This window comes from Callionymus lyra, chromosome 9 (genome assembly GCF_982586985.1).
Source record: "Callionymus lyra chromosome 9, fCalLyr1.hap1.1, whole genome shotgun sequence".
Lineage (NCBI taxonomy): Eukaryota > Metazoa > Chordata > Actinopteri > Syngnathiformes > Callionymidae > Callionymus > Callionymus lyra.
In genome coordinates this window covers 16,449,232-16,468,573 of record NC_141826.1, presented here as the reverse complement: position 1 = coordinate 16,468,573, position 19,342 = coordinate 16,449,232, and the positions used below count along the sequence as shown (strand labels likewise).

The window sequence follows — 19,342 nt, the reverse complement described above, 5'->3', positions numbered from 1 at the left end:
GTAATGACTGAGGACAAGAGGATACAGTCGACTCCAGCAGCTTTTAAAGCTGATGTTTGGACATACATTGGTTTCAAACCAAATGAAAGCAGTTACGACTTCGAGTCATGTGGTCTGTAAATTCTGCAACATCAGAGTCAAGTACCAGACATTACTACAAACATACATACTACAGTATCACAATGTACTGAATACATGCCCTTGTATCGTTATATGTATCGAATCACCAGTCTTGCCAATACAATATTCCGGCTGTGATTATCACAAATAGCAACAAAAAAAAAGATGAAATAAACATGTACTTTGCATCAACAAATGGATGTGTAATTGCTTTTCATCCTGGTTTAGTTTTTCTTTATACATGATAATTATTTATTTAATTCTGTACTAGCAAATACACACACAACCGTTATGAGTAATTTTTTTTGACAGTTTTCTTGCCTACAACAAATTGGTCTGCCTGCTTGTAAACATCAAATTTTTGAAGTCTTAAAGCTACTCCCAAAAAGAGAGTCAGTTTTCTGTACCCACCTTATCTTACTCTTATCGAAATAGCGCCCCCATAAGCAAGTCAGGCAACATCAGGTTCTGACAGAGGCAATAGAAAACTTTACCCAGTTCAGGCATTTGTTTCCACATGAAATATGTCGATATTTAATAGGGATTTTCTGCACCATGCATAAATATGATCTCAATATTTTCACAATAAGTCCTAAACAAAGAAATGAAGAAAGTTGTATTAAGAGTTAATACAGTCATAAATGCTAAATACAATTGTTAGCTGTCACAAACATGATCATGTGACCTCATTAGAGACACATTAATACATCATTCTAGTAATAAAAAATAAAATGGATTCAATTTTAGTTAAAAATTAGAATTTTTAATGGTTTCCAGACATTGAAAATTCCTCCAAAAAATGTAGATTTACATTTTAAATGACAGTTAAACCGTCTTAAAGTCACCAAACCACCTTCCAGAAGTCTTTTCACTATACTTGCAAGAGTCCACACGTACACAAGTCGTCTTAAGAAGACCTTTTATTGTCGTAATCGCGGAGCTTTCAAGGGTTTTTTGGGAATACTGGGTCCCTCGACCAAGATAAGCCGTTTGTGTGTGTGAGTGCATGACTGTGTGTCGAGGAGATAAACCTCTTCACTATTTCTGACGTCCCAGTGTCCACCAGGCATAGACAGATCCGCGGAAGAGATTCGAGAGAGGGAAGAAAGATGGACGTCAAAGATGGAGAGAGAAAACTATCTCCCCCGAGGAGGTATTTTAAACTACAGTGACGAGCATCAGCGACTCCTCGTTGACCTCCTCGGACCTACAGTCGTCTTCGCCCTTTAGCTTCAACGCTGATCCGTCACTTTAATGCAACATGAAAAACTGCTGCAAACATGTTATTTAACCATCATGCATCACTTCGCTCTTCATCACTTCATCGGTTCAATCTGAAGTCTCTGGAAATCCTTGAATAGGATTTTTTATCTCAAATACCTTTTAACATCCTGTGAAATTTCAAGGGGCCTTAAATCTTTTAGCAGTTCAAGTCGTGGGCCAAACTAAATGTTTGTGTAGCCAACAGGACGTATGAATCTGATGTTTTAGGCTCATTTTATCTTATTTATTAGTGTTTATTCAGAAAACAAGTTCTCGTTTTGTTCGACATCCATCATCCCCTTATCTTATCTTAACCATTGGTATCTGTACAGGTCAACATATCAACATGAACATTAATCTACTTTAATTTAAAGTGATTTACTCTCAAGAGTACGGATTATTTTCTTTTTAGAGTCATAGACACAAATGTATGTTTATTTTAATGAAGCAACTGGGGCTCAGTTGTTATAAAAGACAAACTTAAAAACATCCAAATACCTTCATACTGCTCGTCTGTAACGTCCATCTTGTATTGAAGCCTTAACATTAGAAATTGTTTAGGAAAAACTTTAACAAGTCAAAAAACAAGTCTGTATTTTAAGCTTGTTTGCAGCATAAGCTAAAAGGCTAACATGCTACACAGACAGGAAGTACTCTGGGTAAATATGGCGACCACTTCCTGTCTACTGTGTGCACTGAAAAAATATTTTTCAAACTATTATTCGAACTCTGAAAAGGAACAGATAGCTCTCAAAATAATCCGAAAACCTTGGTCGAGTCTAGTGCGAGTGGAAAATAAGTTTGAATTTTGGGTGAACCATCACTTTAAGACAACAAAAATGCATTAAAAGATATTTTTGTTTTAGTTTTAATAAGCAGTTTAAACAAGATGTGATCAATATTTGGTGTTTATTTTATAGTAACTGCTTTAAAAAAAAAGTTTATGCTGCTCATACATAAGTTAACTTGTAAGTTTCATTACTTTTAAAGGAAGCAAAATATTAAAATTGATCCTTTTTTTTTAGATTTTGTTGCATTTGATTAACTGTTTGATTTTCTTTCGAGACCTGAATGACGTCCCTAGTTTTAACCCTTTACCAGTTTAATCCCATTCTTTTTTTAGACATAATAAATACTTGAAACATTCAAAAAAATGTTTGCCAGTATTAGGTTAAATGAAGGAAACAAACTATGATCTTTACTTTCTACTGGTGGTTGAATTTTCTTACCTCTTTTGGAATTTTAAACACAAATATTTACGCGATGAAATTTCTGGACTAAAATAATACCAAAAAATTAGTGAAAAGACAACCAAAAAATGATCAAATATTCCAGCCAAAACATGTCTGGAGAAAAGTTTAAAAAACAGAAGCCGTAGCACGGAAAGCTAAGCCTTAAATCGCAGGTAAAAAAAAAAAGAAAGAGAACCTAATTGAGATGTGCGAGTCAGTGTGCGGCGAAAATGAAAAGGGATTTATGATTAATTGACCATTAATATGCGCCGTTCTCTCCTCACTCAGGACATCGATTCACGCCTCCTCGCTCTATTGTGGAAGAAAGTGATCAATCTGGACTCTCTTCTTCTTCTCCCCTTCCCTCCTTCCTGTGTGCGGCTATTACCTGTCTAAATATAACTTTCTTTCCTGGCGTCTTTTAGCGCGGAAACAAGACCAGAATTCAATAACGTGTGGAAATTAAACTAGTGGGTGAAGACGATCTTCATAAATAACTGATTAAATACTAATTCCTCTGGTAATGCTCGCCATTGATCCCCGGCTGAGGAATCGAAAAGGAATGAAAAAAAGATGAAGATGATGATCGGACGGTGGATGTCGAGGCTGACTGACATGGCTGTGATGTAACGTGTCAACACGTGTTTACATAATGTTGAGGGTTCAGAATAGCAGAAGATAAAGAGGATCCGAAAAAACAAGAAGATCTGCATCGAATGCTTCTGGGAGCTCGGCGTGTCTGTCAGTCTCCTTCCACCAAAAAAAAAAATCCCGGCTCACAAAGCCAGACGACCACAGAACTCATGCCCACACCACACAAACACACACACACACACACAGTGGCCTGTTGTATCCCACGCTATTGATCTGCACCCTACTTTTCATTAGAAAGATTCAAAGGCAACAGGAGTAGAGAGGCGTGTTGTGTTTGTGTTCCTGCAACTCGCCTGCATTCGTGTGTGTGTGTGTGTGTGTGTGTGTGTGTTCAGAAATGTGAACGTGTGATCAAAGCAGACTTGGGTGGCGACATCCTGCATGTGTGCGCGTGTGCATGGTTGCGTGCATACTAATGCACGTGTGCGTTTGAAAGAAGTGCATGGTGTCAGTAACAGTGGGAGCTTAGCTGTGTTACTCTAATGCAGTCTGTCCTCTCTGGGTGTTCCTATGGAAACTCTGCTTCTCTTTGTATTATTAGACAGACTTGAGTCTGAGCTCGGAATAGTCGTTTATCATATTCCTTATTGCACTTCTTGTCAAGTGCTTCGACAACCGCCCGCAGAAGCCGAGCGACTTGACGTTAGATTCACGACACTTTATCAAGGTATCGATCCAAGTACTTATACCTTTTTACTTTGATACCGGTTCCTGAATAACACTGAATGTTATCATATTCTCATATTAAATTTTTTTATATTTATATTACCTAAGAAAATATCAATATAACGATAAATCAAGATTCTTTTTCTCCTTATACTGTATCAATATTCAATAGTAAATAAATAAACATACATACAGTATGTTTTAACCTTTGAAATAACATTTTTATTTTCATTAAAAGTTATTTTATGGTTTATATTTCAATAGTGTGTATATAAAAGACAACCATTCAATGTTTAATTATACAATTAACACTCAGGCATTTTTTCTGTTTATGGTGCAATTTAACCTCCTGCCAAAGTAACATGAAAACCGGCCAAATATCAGCAATGAGTGAAAAACAAAAAGATACACCAAAGTCCAGCAGCTTTTAAAGGTTTATTTGAAAGTGTTTCTTTTCTCCTCTCCTTTGACATTTGTCCTGTTTTAAGGGTTTTTGTTTAATACTTTGCATAGAGCATATATTTTTTATATTTGAAAGTATTCATTTATTTATCTTTTTTCCAATCATCAATCAGAAAACGGTAGCAACCATGATATATTTATCCTTTATGTTCCCTTTCTTTGATCTATAGTCTTTATATTTGCACTTTGTCATCCTTTGCACTTTGTTCTTTTATTGTTTGTTTTTTTATTTGTTTTTTTTTATATAAAACTATCGTCTGTTGTTTACTGGAAACCAAATTTTCCAAAGGAGATCTCCAGAGGGATTAATTAAGTCCATCCATCCATCCATCCATCCATCCATCCATCCATCCATCCATCCATCCATCCATCCATCCATCCAATAAACATGAACATTGCGATGGGAACACTGCAGTTATTATAAAAACATTAAGTCTCCAGCTGGAGTGCAGGACTCACCTCTGGAGTGGAAGTCGGCTGCTTTGTTGCTAATCGGGGTTTTCTTGACGGCAGAGGAGCGATAAACGATGTGCGTTCTTCCTCCTTCTTCCTCCATCCCTCCATCGCCTCCCTCCACAGGCTCAATGAAAAACTCATCTTCCTCCGTCTTGATCATACCGGCCTGAAACAGAGAAGGACACGATTGACTGGACAGAACCAAAAAAAAAAACGTGACCAGTAAATAATATCTCACTGATGAAAATACATGTTCAAAGTCTCATGTTGTGAAGCAGCCGCTGTCTGGGTCACTTTGACCGGTGCTGATCTAGAAAGCCAACGTCTTTGTTCCTGTCAAGATTTGATTTGACATGGGAAAGAAAAAAAAGATTCCAAGAAGGACAATCCAAAAAAAAATAGTTTTGCCCACGTGCAAAATAACTTAAAAGTTCTGAATGTACATAAAGTATAATTTCAGGAAATGTTAATAATAAATACATTTCTGGTTCTGAAGTGCCTTCAGGATTCAAAATAGTTAAATTCAATTCAAATTCCTACTTTCAATACCAGAGGGATGTTACACACGAACAGTATGAAGGAATTTGAATGTTTTTAGTGTCTTTTTGGACGAAGATGAAGACGAGGACAACTGAGCTCCAGTCGCTACATTAAAATGAACAAACATTTTTGTATATAACGCTTAAAGAACAGATTACTCTGAAAATAATCCCAATCTTTAGTCGACATGAGGGTGAGTAGAAAATGTAATGTTCACTATCACTTAAGAATGAAACCGACTTCGCAACTACACAACATTGAATAAACATAATACATTTAATTTGTCGGTAAAATCTTAAATACGCCGACGCTAATGTTAGCCACAGCTAATTAGGTCTAATTTGGAAATGGCGGTCCCTAATCTTGAAATACAATGTGAACTAACAAAGTTCTTGAATTATAAACTTTTATTTTATTGAGTCTATTGTTTTGTTTTTTCGCAATAGCATGTGAAATTAGCTTCTTGGCTGTGGTATGCGTCGTCTCTGCGCTTTTCTACTTCTTATTAAAGCAAACATTACTTTCACCTCAGAAGATGTCGGATGGTGACGCAGGAATTCTCCGAGACAAAAAATATGTTGCTACAGTGTGGATTATAAACTCCTCCCAGGCCCCAGTTGTTCCCCAGAGCTACACTCCACTTGGCCTGCCAATACCTGTCCGCCGCCTCGGGCCTCCCATGAGCCAATAGAGCTTGATTGACAGGCCGGATGCGTCAATTTGACAAGTCTCTTTATCTCAAAAGGTAACCACCACAGCTTTGAAAGCGCTGCCGCAACAGGCGTCGTCTGCCTCGCGGCCTGAACTCCGGTCGGTCGAGGCTGAGAAGGAGTCGACAGCCTAAGAAGAGACCGGGTACCGAGACACAGTCCAAGACCTTCTGAGAGTCATAGAAGATTCCAGCAGTCACTGGATTCACCATGTGGACTACCAAGTATGACTTCCTGCCTCTTGATAAAATACCAGTTCTGAAGTCAACTCCAAGAACTTATAGACATACTTTAAGTACGTCGATACAGGGACAACAATGAGATTTATTAGGATACTTGAGGTACGAGGATATATTTGTAGTATTGTCGAGTACCTAAATCTGGTTTATATCATTTAAAAACCAAAATATGTCCAAACATCAGGTTTAAAATCGACTGTATCCTCTCGTCCTCAGTCATAGCAGAGATCGTGCAGGATTTCATTATTCCTCCTGTAAGTTTATTTGCAACACCAAAATAATTAAAAGCTGTGAATATTGATTGTAGATTAGAAAACAGAATAATATTGAATATAAAACACTTTATTAAACTGTAAACCATAAAACAACTATGTTAGAAAAAATATATTTGAAAGTAAAAAAAATAATTGATACAGTGATGTTCAATATCATCACATCATTGCGAAAAGAAATATCTGTATATCAATATTTTGTACCTCAGACTAGTTTTAAGTTGGCAATATTTCCACGGACCAGCCATCAAGATGAGGCAGATCAACAGCTTAATGTTATGTATGTTATAAAAAGTCAAAATATATAAAAGAAAAAGAAAAAAGTAGCAAAGTATTTTTACTTCTTAAAAGTAATTGCATAAAAAATATATTTAAACTTGTTTACAATTTTCCCTTTTTATTCTTATTCTTCTTTATATTCTTTAATTTATTCAGTTTTTGAAAACAGTTTAGTTGAAGCATTTTAATCCAACACAGCAGCTCATGATCAAGTCTAGAAATCTGAGGTTTAACTACAAAACCTTGTGTTATCTCTGGGTCAAGGTAACCCAAAGGTCTGAAAACAAATGTGTTTTTGGTATCCCTTGTGTTGTCTTTTGGGTCAAGGTGAACGGCCTCCACCACTGCATATGTATTTATGGAATCTCTGGGTCCCTTGACCCAGAGACAACACAAGGGATACCGCAAATACATTTGTTTTCAGGCCTCTAGGTCACCTTAACCCAGATACGAAACAAGGGATACCTCAAACTCATTAGTTTTCTAGCCTTCGAATCACCTTGGCCATGAGAAACACAAGGGATACCTCAAACACATTTGTTTTCAGAACTCCTGGTCACCTTAACCCAGATACGAAATAAGGGATAAACTCATTTGATTTCGGGGCCTTCGGGTCACTTTGACCCTAAGAGTTAACTGACTCCAATCCCAACAACAACCCACTGTTTGTCGTAATAAAACATCAACAAAGTATCTTGAAATCAAACGGAGAAAATGAAGGGAAGAAGAAAAAACAAAACACTCGTGTTCTTTCGTTTTGAATTTGGCGACGGGACGAGACGGACTTGAGTGTCAAGTTAAATCTCTCTCAGATTGATGGAGCCACGTGCGAACGCTTCGCCTCGCCGGCGAAATGGAATGATGTGGCGAAGGGAAAAAAAAAGAAGAAGGTTTTAGCGAACGAGGTGGACTGACACCCGTGTACAAACTGATCAACAGGAGATGAAAATGTCCCGCGTCGACCGGCGACGAGCTGTCAGTCGAAACACCCCACGTCGATGTCAACACACACACACACATGGACGGACACACACACACAAACGACAGAAGCAGATGAGATGGACAGAAGTAAAAACGTGCCTACAGAACACATACGCGAGAGAGTGGAGCGCGGGGAAAACAAGCGGTGGGAAAATTGGCCGTCACTCTCTCTTATTCCATCTGTCTGTTTAAGACAACTGGTAATTACCACGGCAACACTAGGCTGTGCAGGGAAGCCATAGGGGAGAGAGAGAGGGAGCGCACATAGATAGCTTTTGATAGAGAAGAAGCAACAGAAAAAAACGGATAAGTGGAGAAGAGAGAGAAAACATCAATATGGCTCTTGTCCGCCTCTTCGATCACAGCTCAGGGAAGTGCATGAATGAGTGAAGGCGATACTTTTACAGTGCATTGCATTACATGTGCATTACAGGCGGAGGTGAGACGACGGCGGCGCTTTGAGGAGCGAACCAAAGACTTCCACGGATCCGAGTCGAAGAAGTAACGGAGAGAAAATGTGTTTTCTAAGCCGACGGCTTTGTAAAGGGAGAGAGAAATGTAAGATGATATTTCTTCTCCTGCCTTTTGACTTCGGAATGAACCGCTTCCGATCAGTTATTGAACCCTTGACCCTGATTCTTTGTGAACCACACAACGTTCCATCAACAGTTTTAATGGTGGATTTATAAATGACTGACTTGTAGCACTTCAAGGTCATTGTATTATTGATGATTGTGGTCCTCTGGTCCTCTAAGATAACACATAGGATACCACAAACACATTTGTTTTCAGACCTCTGGATCACCTTGACCATAAGATAACAGAAGGGATACCACAAAAATATTTGCTTTCGGGCCTCTGGGTCACCTTGACCTCAAGATAACAGAAGGGATACCACAAAAATATTTGCCTTCGGGCCTCCGGGTCACCTTGACCCCAAGATAACAGAAGGGATACCACAAAAATATTTGCTTTCGGGCCTCCGGGTCACCTTGACCCTAAGATAACAAGGGGATACCACAAACACATTTGTCGTCAGGCCTCTGGGCCACCTTGACCCTAAGGCTAACACAAAGGATACCGCAAACACATTTGTTTTCAGGCCTCCGGATCACTTTGACCCTGAGATAACAGAAGGGATACCACAAACACATTAGTTTATGCGCCTCCGGGTCACATTGACTGTAAGATAACAGAAGGGACACCACAAACACATTTGTTTGTGGGCCTCTGGGTCACCTTGACTATAAGATAACAGAAGGGATACCACAGACACATTTGTTTTTAGGCCTCTGGGTCACTTTGATCCTGAGATAACATTAAAAATACATTATTATTATTATTATTTAACTCTTATTCGATTCTGAACTGTAACAATCAAAATCATCTAAATAACAGATAAATTTTGACTTTATTGCTCAATCATCTTTCATTGTACAAAGATTTAATCGCCCAAAAATATAAAAACTCAAAGACGTCAAACGAAGGGCTACAGAATTCAATCTGACAGGCCACAAATGGCCCGCTGGCCACAAGTTTGAAACCCCTGATTAAGACTTGTATTTCCTGTAAAATATCCGAATGTAAATAAACAATTTCCCCCCGCTATACACACAATTAATCGAATTAATCTAAACCTTTCTGTGTGTATATAATCCATAATCCAGTGTATTGATATACATTTAAACTTATTTTTAACATACACTTCCTGTCTCTGTCTCCATTCATATCCTTTATTTTTACTTCCCTAATTATGACACTCCTGGTGTTCCGTAGGTGAAGCACGAAGAGAAGAGAATCAGAATCTTGTGAGAAACAATATACAGTATTGAACAAAAAGCAGTTAATTTGTCGTTAAAATTCAACGTTCATTAGTGTGTAATCCAGATCATCATTTCAGAATTTAAAGTATTCACACATTTGTTTCACCGTCACCGATCTTGAGTGTTTTATCGCAGCTGAACTTTTCTTAACTTTAAACAAAATCAACGTTGTTTTCCGTTCCACTGTCGCCTCGACGTTACATAATCAACCGCAGTGACATCAGTAAGTCGACTTTTCCATTAAAAAAAAGAAAAAAAGCGTGGAAATATTTTAGCAAAGATACGACCTCTGACCTACTATTACCGTCACTTGAGCCGTCGCGGGATTTTACACAAGAGGGAAAAGAAAACGTCTCCTCGACGTTGAAACGTAAGCCGGTGACCCCTTCCCTCGCAACCTCTCTCTCCTCACTCCCCTCGTTCCCCCCCAAGCCGTGGCGCAGCATTAGGATTGCAGCTGATAGATCTGCAATGGTGCATGTGTTTCCACTTCAGCATACCAAGCAGTCGGAGGAGAGGAGCCGTGTCAAAGAAAAAAAAAAAAGAAAGAAAAAAAAAAGATGACATGTGGGACCGGGAGACGTGGTGGGATCGATCGGAGCCGGCGGGGTGAGCGAGAGTGGACGGTGCGAGCGAGACCAGGAGCTGGACGTGTCCTTCAAAACACTGATGAGACATCAAAGACCCGGGCGTACATTTACATACGAAGAAAGAAGAGCGTCCTCCTCCTCATCATCCTCATCCTCGGTGCGAGAATTAAGAGAATCTCTCCAGCACTGTCCAGAAATTACAGATAAAGATATACGGTCATCGCCGGCTTTCGTCGCGTCAACACTTTTACCCCCCCCCCGTGGGGTCGTCGCGGTGGATGAACGTTCTCCATCAATCTCACTTTATCTTCACAAATTTCATCAACTATCTTCTTGTCTTCGCATATATCATCCAAAAACTTTTGGCTCTTCTCATTTCTTGATTCAATAGACTTGACAAATCCAACAAACTCTACTTTTACTCAATTTTAACTCTCTAATTTCTATTTTTGCCTTCTTTTTTTAGGTTTACTATGACTTTTTATTAATTTCTGCTACAGTACTGTATATGTCCATCATGGAACACATTTAAATACTCATCTTTGTCCTTTTCTGGCCGTTCATTAGTCACCAGGAGTGAGATTAATGTGTCAAAAGTAACTTTAATAAATCACAACAAATCAAACATTAAGGAAGATAGTAAAAAGTAGAGAGTGATCCATTGTTACGGGTGTCAACGAGTCATACGAGACACTATTCTTTTTTTTTGGTTGCAGATAAGTAAATGAATAAATTAACCATTTCTCAAAACATTTCCTGGTAAATCTGTGAATAGATTTGAAGATATATGCTTGTTTATTTTCTCTAAAATTTTGGGAATTGTAGATTAATTTTAAATCAAACAAAAATATATAAAGATGTTTAACTTATTGGCGGTTAAAGGATCCTCCCTAGATATTAAAATGGCCGACACTTGTCTCTAGTATTTGCATGTAAATAAAGACCATATAGCCTGATAGCATAAATGTTGCTAATGCTAAATTTGTAACCTTATCATTGGATTCTGGACCATTTGTTCGCCATGTTTGGAAGAACCAACCGTCAACCATCACATGTGTTAGTCAGGGTCAAGTTTTGCTTCATCTCCAGATATGATAAAAAAAAATAATTATATTTTGGTTGCTGTATTGTGGATTTTATCGTAAATTGGTGAATGTCATTTCAGTTCATTTATCTCGCATTGCAGAAACTTTTATTCGCAATATGGCGTGTGTATCGGCAACAATTTGCTGATAAGTATCCACTACAGGGGCAACGATACGATATATCGCGATACTGTAAGAACAAGAATATATTTGTAGTATCCTCCTAAGTACTAGAACTTACAGACCACATGACTCTTGACGAAGTCTTAATTTCTTTTATTTGTTTTGAAACCAAAATATGTCCAAACATCAGCTTTAAAAGCTGCTGAAGTTGACTGTATCCTCTCGTCCTCAGTCATTGGTGAGGCCTCGCAAGAGAGTTCAACCATCCAGAGGCCGAAAATATATTAAACTCATTATAATACTCATTAATGTTTGGATGTTTGGATTGTGAAAAAATAAAAATAATAAATACATTTAGTTTAATTTAAACAAACTTTATACAAATATAAACCACAAAAGAATTAAGTTGAAAATAAACTATTATTTTGAAGCCCGAAAAAGAAAGAAAGAAAAAAAAAAATCATGATATTCTTATACACTAAATACTACGTTTTATCTTCATACTTGATCTAAAATATGCACTGACGTGGAATCTTGAAAAACATCCACGACTTTCTCCATCAGACGTTATTAGAAAAAGATGCTGAATTAGCTCAAGTAATACTTTTGTGGCGAAAAATAAAACCGCTCTCCCTTTTTATCCTTAAAAAAAAAGCAACTTGAGTCGAGCCCCAGTTACTTCTGGGAAACCTAAGACAAAAGAGCAGCAGTGGTGTTTGACCAGATGAGCTCATAATACTACTACTATTACAACTACTACTATTACTACTGGCATCACTAACTTGAACACGTGGCTAAATATAGCCTGTGGAAGTGAGTCATTCCGACTGGAACCTGTGAATTCATCCCTTAATCCAGTTAGAAATAAGAGTCTTACAAGCATCAGGCTGATTTGAAAATCACTTCAAAGACGGAAATTAATAGGACACGGAGTCTCTCTAACAGCATTCCCTTTAATCGCATTAGACGCTAAATTGTACCTTCATTCACTCCGAGGGAACCTTTGTGTTCCCGTCCCACGTAGGAAATGTTTAATCCAGGGTTCAAGCAGGCGGCAAAAAAGAAAAAAAAAACAAAACACTGTTTAGAAACACAGAGGGAAGATACGATTCATGACGACCTTTGGCTTGAGCTCTGGGGCTCTAGGGGGCGGTAGAGAGCAGGCGGCGCGCGGAGTGTCAGGAGTGCAATCAAAGTTCAAGAACCGGCGTCGCTAAATGACGCGAGGAACGCGCTTCACAGAATAAGAAGATTAAAATCCCAAACAAATATAAACACATGAATGGGAGGCTTTTTATAGTGTTGTAATCCAGATGCGAGAGATTTAAAGTGAAGCGATGCATCTTGCTCGGCTCATCACTCTGAGTGGTCCCTGAAAAGAAATAGACGCACGACAGCTCTCGTTCGCTGCGTCTACCTCGTTTGCAAATTGTCTAAATTTTTGATCACAGCCAGAACCACACTGAAGGAAAGGAAAGGGAGGGAGGATCTGGGTTATTTCAGGTTCCAACCTCAGCCGTGGGTCCAGACTGTGTTCCGTCTCTAACCCCACAGCTAAGAAAAAAAGAAAAAGGCAAAACTGTGCGTCACTAAAAGGGAGACGGAGAGACTACTTCATATTTTTTTCAAAAACTTGATCGAGTTAGCCTTTTTGTTGTATTGATTGTTAGCAGTAGGTCAAGACGCTAGATTAGCATTAGCGCTAATAACATTGGTTTGGAAGGACATGCAAACACGATTGTTTATTTCGTCCTTTTATTCTGTATATTTGTATTTTACAAGAGATATACTCGGAAAAACTCAAGAGATTTGACCCTTGTGGTGGCTCAGGGTCAAGGTGACCCGAAGACCCGAAAACAACCGCGGTTGCACAAGGGTTGAAATAATGTATATTACCTATGTATAGATATGTCACAGTACAGATTGGAATTCCAATACTACTAGTACGGATGCTGCTACTGAACTGGGATCTTAATATTGATATGGTTTAGGGTTAGGGTTAAGGTTTGATTACATAAAAAAAACAGTTAGATGTTATCCAAATTTATCCTATTAATATTGGAGATTGTCCCAGTATAATTCCCATTTGTCTTAGGACAGATGGGAATTTCAATATTCAGATCCCAATACAGTAGTAGAATTCCAATCTCCCCTAGTAGAGATTGGAATTCACTAGTAGAATCTGGAATCCTCCTAGGACAGATTGGTATTCCAATATTCAGATCCCAGTTTAGTAGTAGGATTCAGATCTGTACTAGTAGGATATCAGATCCTATTGGATTCCAATCTGTACTATATTATACTAATATATATATATATATATATATATATATATATGTCATACATTCTTTCAACCCTTGTGTAATCGGTTGTTTTCAGGTCTTCGGGTCACCCAGACCCGAGGCCAACACAAGGGTTCAGATTGGATTCCAGATCCTACTGAATTCCAATCTATACTCTGACAAATATATCTTGTACTAGAAGGTTATTTATTTCTTATTAATTACGATGTTGTACCGATCTCCATTAATGCCAATATGGTCTATTATTGTCATTTTTGTTTTGTGAAGTAAGTAGTCTAGTTTTGTAAAAAGTATTCTTTTTTTATATTGTTGTTGTTGTCATTATTGGGTTATAGTTGATAATCGAATACATTACGTCAAATGGTTACGTAAGTACACATGTAAAGTTCACTTCAAGATAAACACAATTTTCAGTCACGTTTGTATTTCCGTTTTTTTGTTTTTTGTTTTATTGGTTCTGAAAACTGTATGGTTTTTTCTGAACCCATGACAAACAAAAGAGAGGTTGAAGTTATTGTGTTATGAAGTCAATAGTTCTGTTCACCAAAGTTTTGAAAAGTGAGAATACAACGCCATCTTATAAATTGTCAATATATTAAAAAAAAATTGGTCTTTTTATTATATGATTAATTACTGGCAATTTATGTTAAAGTTGAGACAAACAGTAAAAGTTTGAAGTTGAAGTGAAAAGAACCATTCAGTTTTTTATGCAATACTTTATCTTTTTATCTTTTCTCTTCAGTCATTTTTCTACCCTCCCAAAGTACCGGTGTCTATGTAACAATTATACTTCACGAAAAGACTCAAGAACAAACCATCTCGGGCTAAAAACAGGACGATTACGTGAAGAGTGGAAATTTAGGTGCAGGACGTTCAGACCCAGACGGGCTCGGCAACAGTCTGCCAGATCAACGATGAGACAAAGTGCCAGACAAACAGTATGAGAGGCTGCCTCCACACCGTCTGTAAATCCTGATAGTTAGTCATCAGGACAGAGGCTTTGTCTCCCAAGATCCGTGTCCCAGACGGGAGCAGATCCGTGTTGATAGAAGGCAGGAGGAGTTTGTCGAGGCTTCACAGAACGGAACAGTTAAGATATGGAAGGAATTTAGGTTTCTAGGGAATTTTCCTTAAAAAAAAATACAGGACGACGGTGTCCAAAGTTCAGCCGTCGACTTGTATTTCCATTTTTTTTTTCTGTGCTTAAAAAAACCAAGAGGGAAGAGACGCGTTTAATCTCGACGAGCTTTTTTAAGTTATCGTCTTTATACAAAAACAAGTCTCCCATAATATCCAGTCAACTGACGACGGATCAGGTGTTTGTTGATGTCGAGATAAATTTAAACTCTTGGATCGTTCCTAAAATAAACATAATGCATCAACAACAACTATATTCCTTTACTATTGCACTCTTATGGAAATGCAGCATTTTTCTTAATGTAGATTAATATCACTTGTTAATTGAACTAATGTATTAACTATTGATTTTGTAGCTTATTTTCTTTGCCCTCCTGGCGTTCAAATATTAAATCAAAGTTATTCCACTTAAAAATCAAGAAAAACTAAACTATGGATAAAATTGCGATCATTTAAACACATTAAAAAACAAAACAAAAATCAAATGACAGTATAATAATGTTTAATTGGTTTGATGTGTTAACTTCTTTACAGCCGTAGGTTGGAGACGGCAGTTGCATTCATTGCTATCATGGATTTAATACGTCTTTTCCCTTTTCCTCTTATAGATTTTAGTTAAAGAAAATCAAAAATAGACTAGGACTGTGACAGCGACGCTAGAGACGCTTCCATTTTCACGACAATGCAAGTTCATCGTTCTAACAGCAGAGGGAGAAAGACGCAAATACAAAATCAATCCTTATAGTCGTAATGCATTGAGTACCAACTATAACATCTACATTTTTAAATCCAGCTCTAGGGTCACATGGGACCTAATCCCAGCTACTCGGGGAGGTAAGGTCGGGGGACAACCACTCATTCATATACGATAAAACCTACAGATGCTTTAGAATTATTAATAAATCTTACACCTCGGCGTGTTATTGGACATTTGAGGATCCAAAAGTATAATTATTTTTCCTGTTCCAGTCAAATTTCAATTTTAATAAAACAATTTTAATAAAAAACACAGTTAACAGACTACATTTTGAGAATTTCGTTGCGGTTTGAGTGACAAAACTGACACATCCTAATTGACCAGAAATCAATCTGAGCCGATCTTTTGTCTGCTCACGACAGCGCACACACAAACACACACACACACACCTACACAAACACACACACACACGGTGCAGCCAGCCAAACACCTATCAATCCCCTCTCCTGCCCAGCCCAGCCATCGATCAGTGTGTGCGCTTGCAATCTGCCCGGTTGTGTGTGTAGGTGTGTGTGTGTGTGTGTGTGTGTGTGTGCGCGTGTGTGTGTGTGTGTGTGTGTGTGTGTGTGTGTGGTCTTCCAGATTGATAAATGACCCCGATTAGTGGCGACTGACCGCTCTATGATTGCAATTTAAGTGCAGCACAACAGCTGTTCCCAGAGCAGCGTTGTCCCAAGCGTTCTGTGATTAATACAACAGCACTTTAATGAATAACAGACCTGACCACAGGCCTCAGATCAGCTGATCGTCCGACAATCACCTCTTACGAACTTTCCCAGACTCCATTGTTTTTCTGCTCCACTGCAAGTATTTTCTAATTCCACGGAAAGTTTCATTCTACCTGTTGGGGGGGGGGGATCTCCGTGTGACCCTCTAACCCAGGAAGGCCCTCGCATGCCCTCACACAATTACACACACGTGCTCGGATCCACACCTCTTCCTATCTTCCACCATCTTAATATATCTCCACATCTATTGGGTATACCTGTAACCTAGCAACAGAGCCTGAGCCAAGACCCTCCCCTACCTGCTGGCTCTGGTGATGGCTAGACCCGACGCCCAATCGTGTCCTCGCAGGCCGGCCGCGAAAAGCCAATGGAAGGGTCTGGGAGTTTCCCCCCCTCTCTCGCTCTTCACCCCCCGTGAGGAAACGTGGGTAACGTGGACACGGATGGGCCTGAAGACGCCGGCGATGGAACGGGCGAAGACAAAGAAGCCACGAGGGAAGGTTCTGAACCTAAAGTGACGAGCAATTAAGAGGAACTTTGCTCCGGATGAGACGGGTTTAAATCCCCCTTTTTGACTCTCGCAGCCGAAACCCATCACACGACGCTCGCGTCTGTTGTTCGGCGCCTTTGTGGATGTAGACGCAGATGTTTCTCTTCACCTGAAGGAAGAGCTCCTTCAAAAAGAATTCATTAGATAAGCAGCCACACAACACAACACAACACAACTCCTCGTGTGGGTTGTTAGAGTGACGACAAAATACTACTACTAAGGTCGTCGTTAGGACTTTACTGGTTTGTGTTTGAACAAGATGCTTGCCTTTGATACTATAACAACATGTCAGTGATCTATCTATCTATCCATTCATCCATCTATCCATCTCGGAAATGAGTGGTTATTTTGGTAATAGTTCAAAGGTAAGATGTCTTAATAAAGACTAAAAAGGTGACTGGGGGAAAAAAAAACCCCAATATTTATAGGAAAATTCAATAAAAATAAAAATGTAATAATATAATAATATAAATATAATATAATATTATAATGTAAAAATCAGTTTAATATTTTTTACTTATATTTATACGAAAATTCAATAAAATAAAAATGTAATAATATAATAATATAAATGTAATCTTATATTATAATGTAAAAATTAGTTTAATATTTTTTAACTTATACTTTTTTTTCAAGATAATCATCAAATATTACAACAAATGATTGACCTGCATATTTTAATTGTTATTAATTTGTTTAAATTCTAAGAAACATTTACTGAGATGTGTTTTTTTTATTTTTTTATTTAAGACCGTCTCGACTTTTCCCACTTCAAAGAAAAAAACCCAACTGTTTTGTTCTTTACTTTACCGGCAATAAAAAAAAGTATCCGATTCTAATATGTCAAAATTGTGCATTAACAATAAAAAAAAATAGGTTTAAATAAACGTGTTAATTAAGTTTTGTTCCCATTATATATTGTAAAGACAATGACATCTATTATCAATAAAAGGCCTACTAAAAGGGTCACTCATAATTTCCCATAATGCACTGCAACAGTTGAACATCTTCAAAAAATGAAATGAAGTGCTAATATTACGGAGATGAAAAGACAGTTGGACAGTTGGATTTGAGTCTGAAAATGAGGGATTTTGACTGGGGTTCAGTCATAAACTGGTTCAGGAGTGAGGAGGCTGACGCCCCAGAATAAAAAGCCAGACAACCGGAGTCAGAGCCTCTGAAATGTTCTCCAGAGTGTGCATGTGTGTGCATGTGCTTGCATAAGTGCAGGTGTCAGCAGGTGCACGCCGGCGCTAATATGAAGTGGTGCATCGGCATCTGTGTGCGTTTTTTTCTTTTTCCTTGAGTGTCTGCGCGTCGGCCGGTCGGTTGTGCCCGAGGACGCCGGCGCTCCCTCATTACCCGAGCGTTTCTTTTGAGTCGGGCGCTAATGAGCAGCCTCGTCCGTCGCCGTGGTGATCAAGGTCAAACCCGGGCCATCACCGGGACTGGACACACACCTTCACCTGATCGAGACTTGAACGTAAAAATCTGTTTTTGTCTTCGAGAGGAAAAAGAAAAAGGGCGTGATGTTCAAGGAAAAAAAAAAAAGGGAGGAGTGATTCAATTAAAAGAGAAGGACTTGTCTCTGTAGTCGCATCCTTCAAGAACGACCTAGCGCTACTACAACCAGCTAGCTAATGTCATAGCAACAGGGAGAAGGAGAAGCCATGGGCGCGGCGGCGGCGGCGGCGATGCAGGAGGAGCAGGTAAACCCGGGACGGCGGCGGCGTGTCTGGGGGCGAGCAGGAGTGACGGATGAGGGGGTGGAAGACGGGCGGAGAAAGAAGGGGATCAAAATGAGACGGGTGGAGAGTCAAGGACGGAGACACCAGGAGTGATGGGAATGATGTGCGGGAGGAAAAAGGGAATGAAAAAGAAGGAGGAGGAGGGGAGGGGAAGGAAGAGGGAGTGTTGGCGGCGAGCCACGGGGAATAAAAAAAGGCCATTCCACCTTTTTCCTCGCCCCGGTCCGAGTCGGAGGTGTACCTGTGTTTACCACTGTCTATATCTAATTATCCCGCCTGAATAATTCACACAGGTATCAATAATTCAGCTTTAATTAGCGCAGACAGACCTGGACCTCACTTTAAGACGGTCCAGAGGTAAGACGCAAACAAAAGCGGTGGAAGTTTCGAGGAGGTACGGCATCTCCGCGGAGCAAATATCGGCAATAAAACACATTGATAAAAGGTCACACATATCATTAGGGCTATTCCGGGCCCATCATTAACACCCGGCCGTCGCAAATCCTGCCTTTAACGAGGCAGGGTTTTGCTAAAATAACCAGAATTCAATCTTTGTTTACTCGGCTCGGCGGGGATTTGTTCCTGCGAGCTCGATGGTGCGGCAGTGCTTCCCTTTAAGACACG

At 39.0% G+C, this 19,342-nt stretch overlaps 1 protein-coding gene across 2 annotated transcripts in view; it reads right to left on the bottom strand.

Annotated features, from left to right (window-relative positions):
* LOC148072036 (A disintegrin and metalloproteinase with thrombospondin motifs 2) overlaps window positions 1–19,342 on the bottom strand; it is a 115,358-nt gene that overhangs the window by 59,964 nt on the left and 36,052 nt on the right. For both annotated transcript variants that reach the window (XM_087799014.1, XM_087799016.1), the window contains exon 3: window positions 4,857–5,019. In XM_087799014.1, coding sequence (XP_087655140.1) covers window positions 4,857–5,019 — 163 coding nt within the window. The remainder of the gene's footprint in view (window positions 1–4,856; window positions 5,020–19,342) is intronic.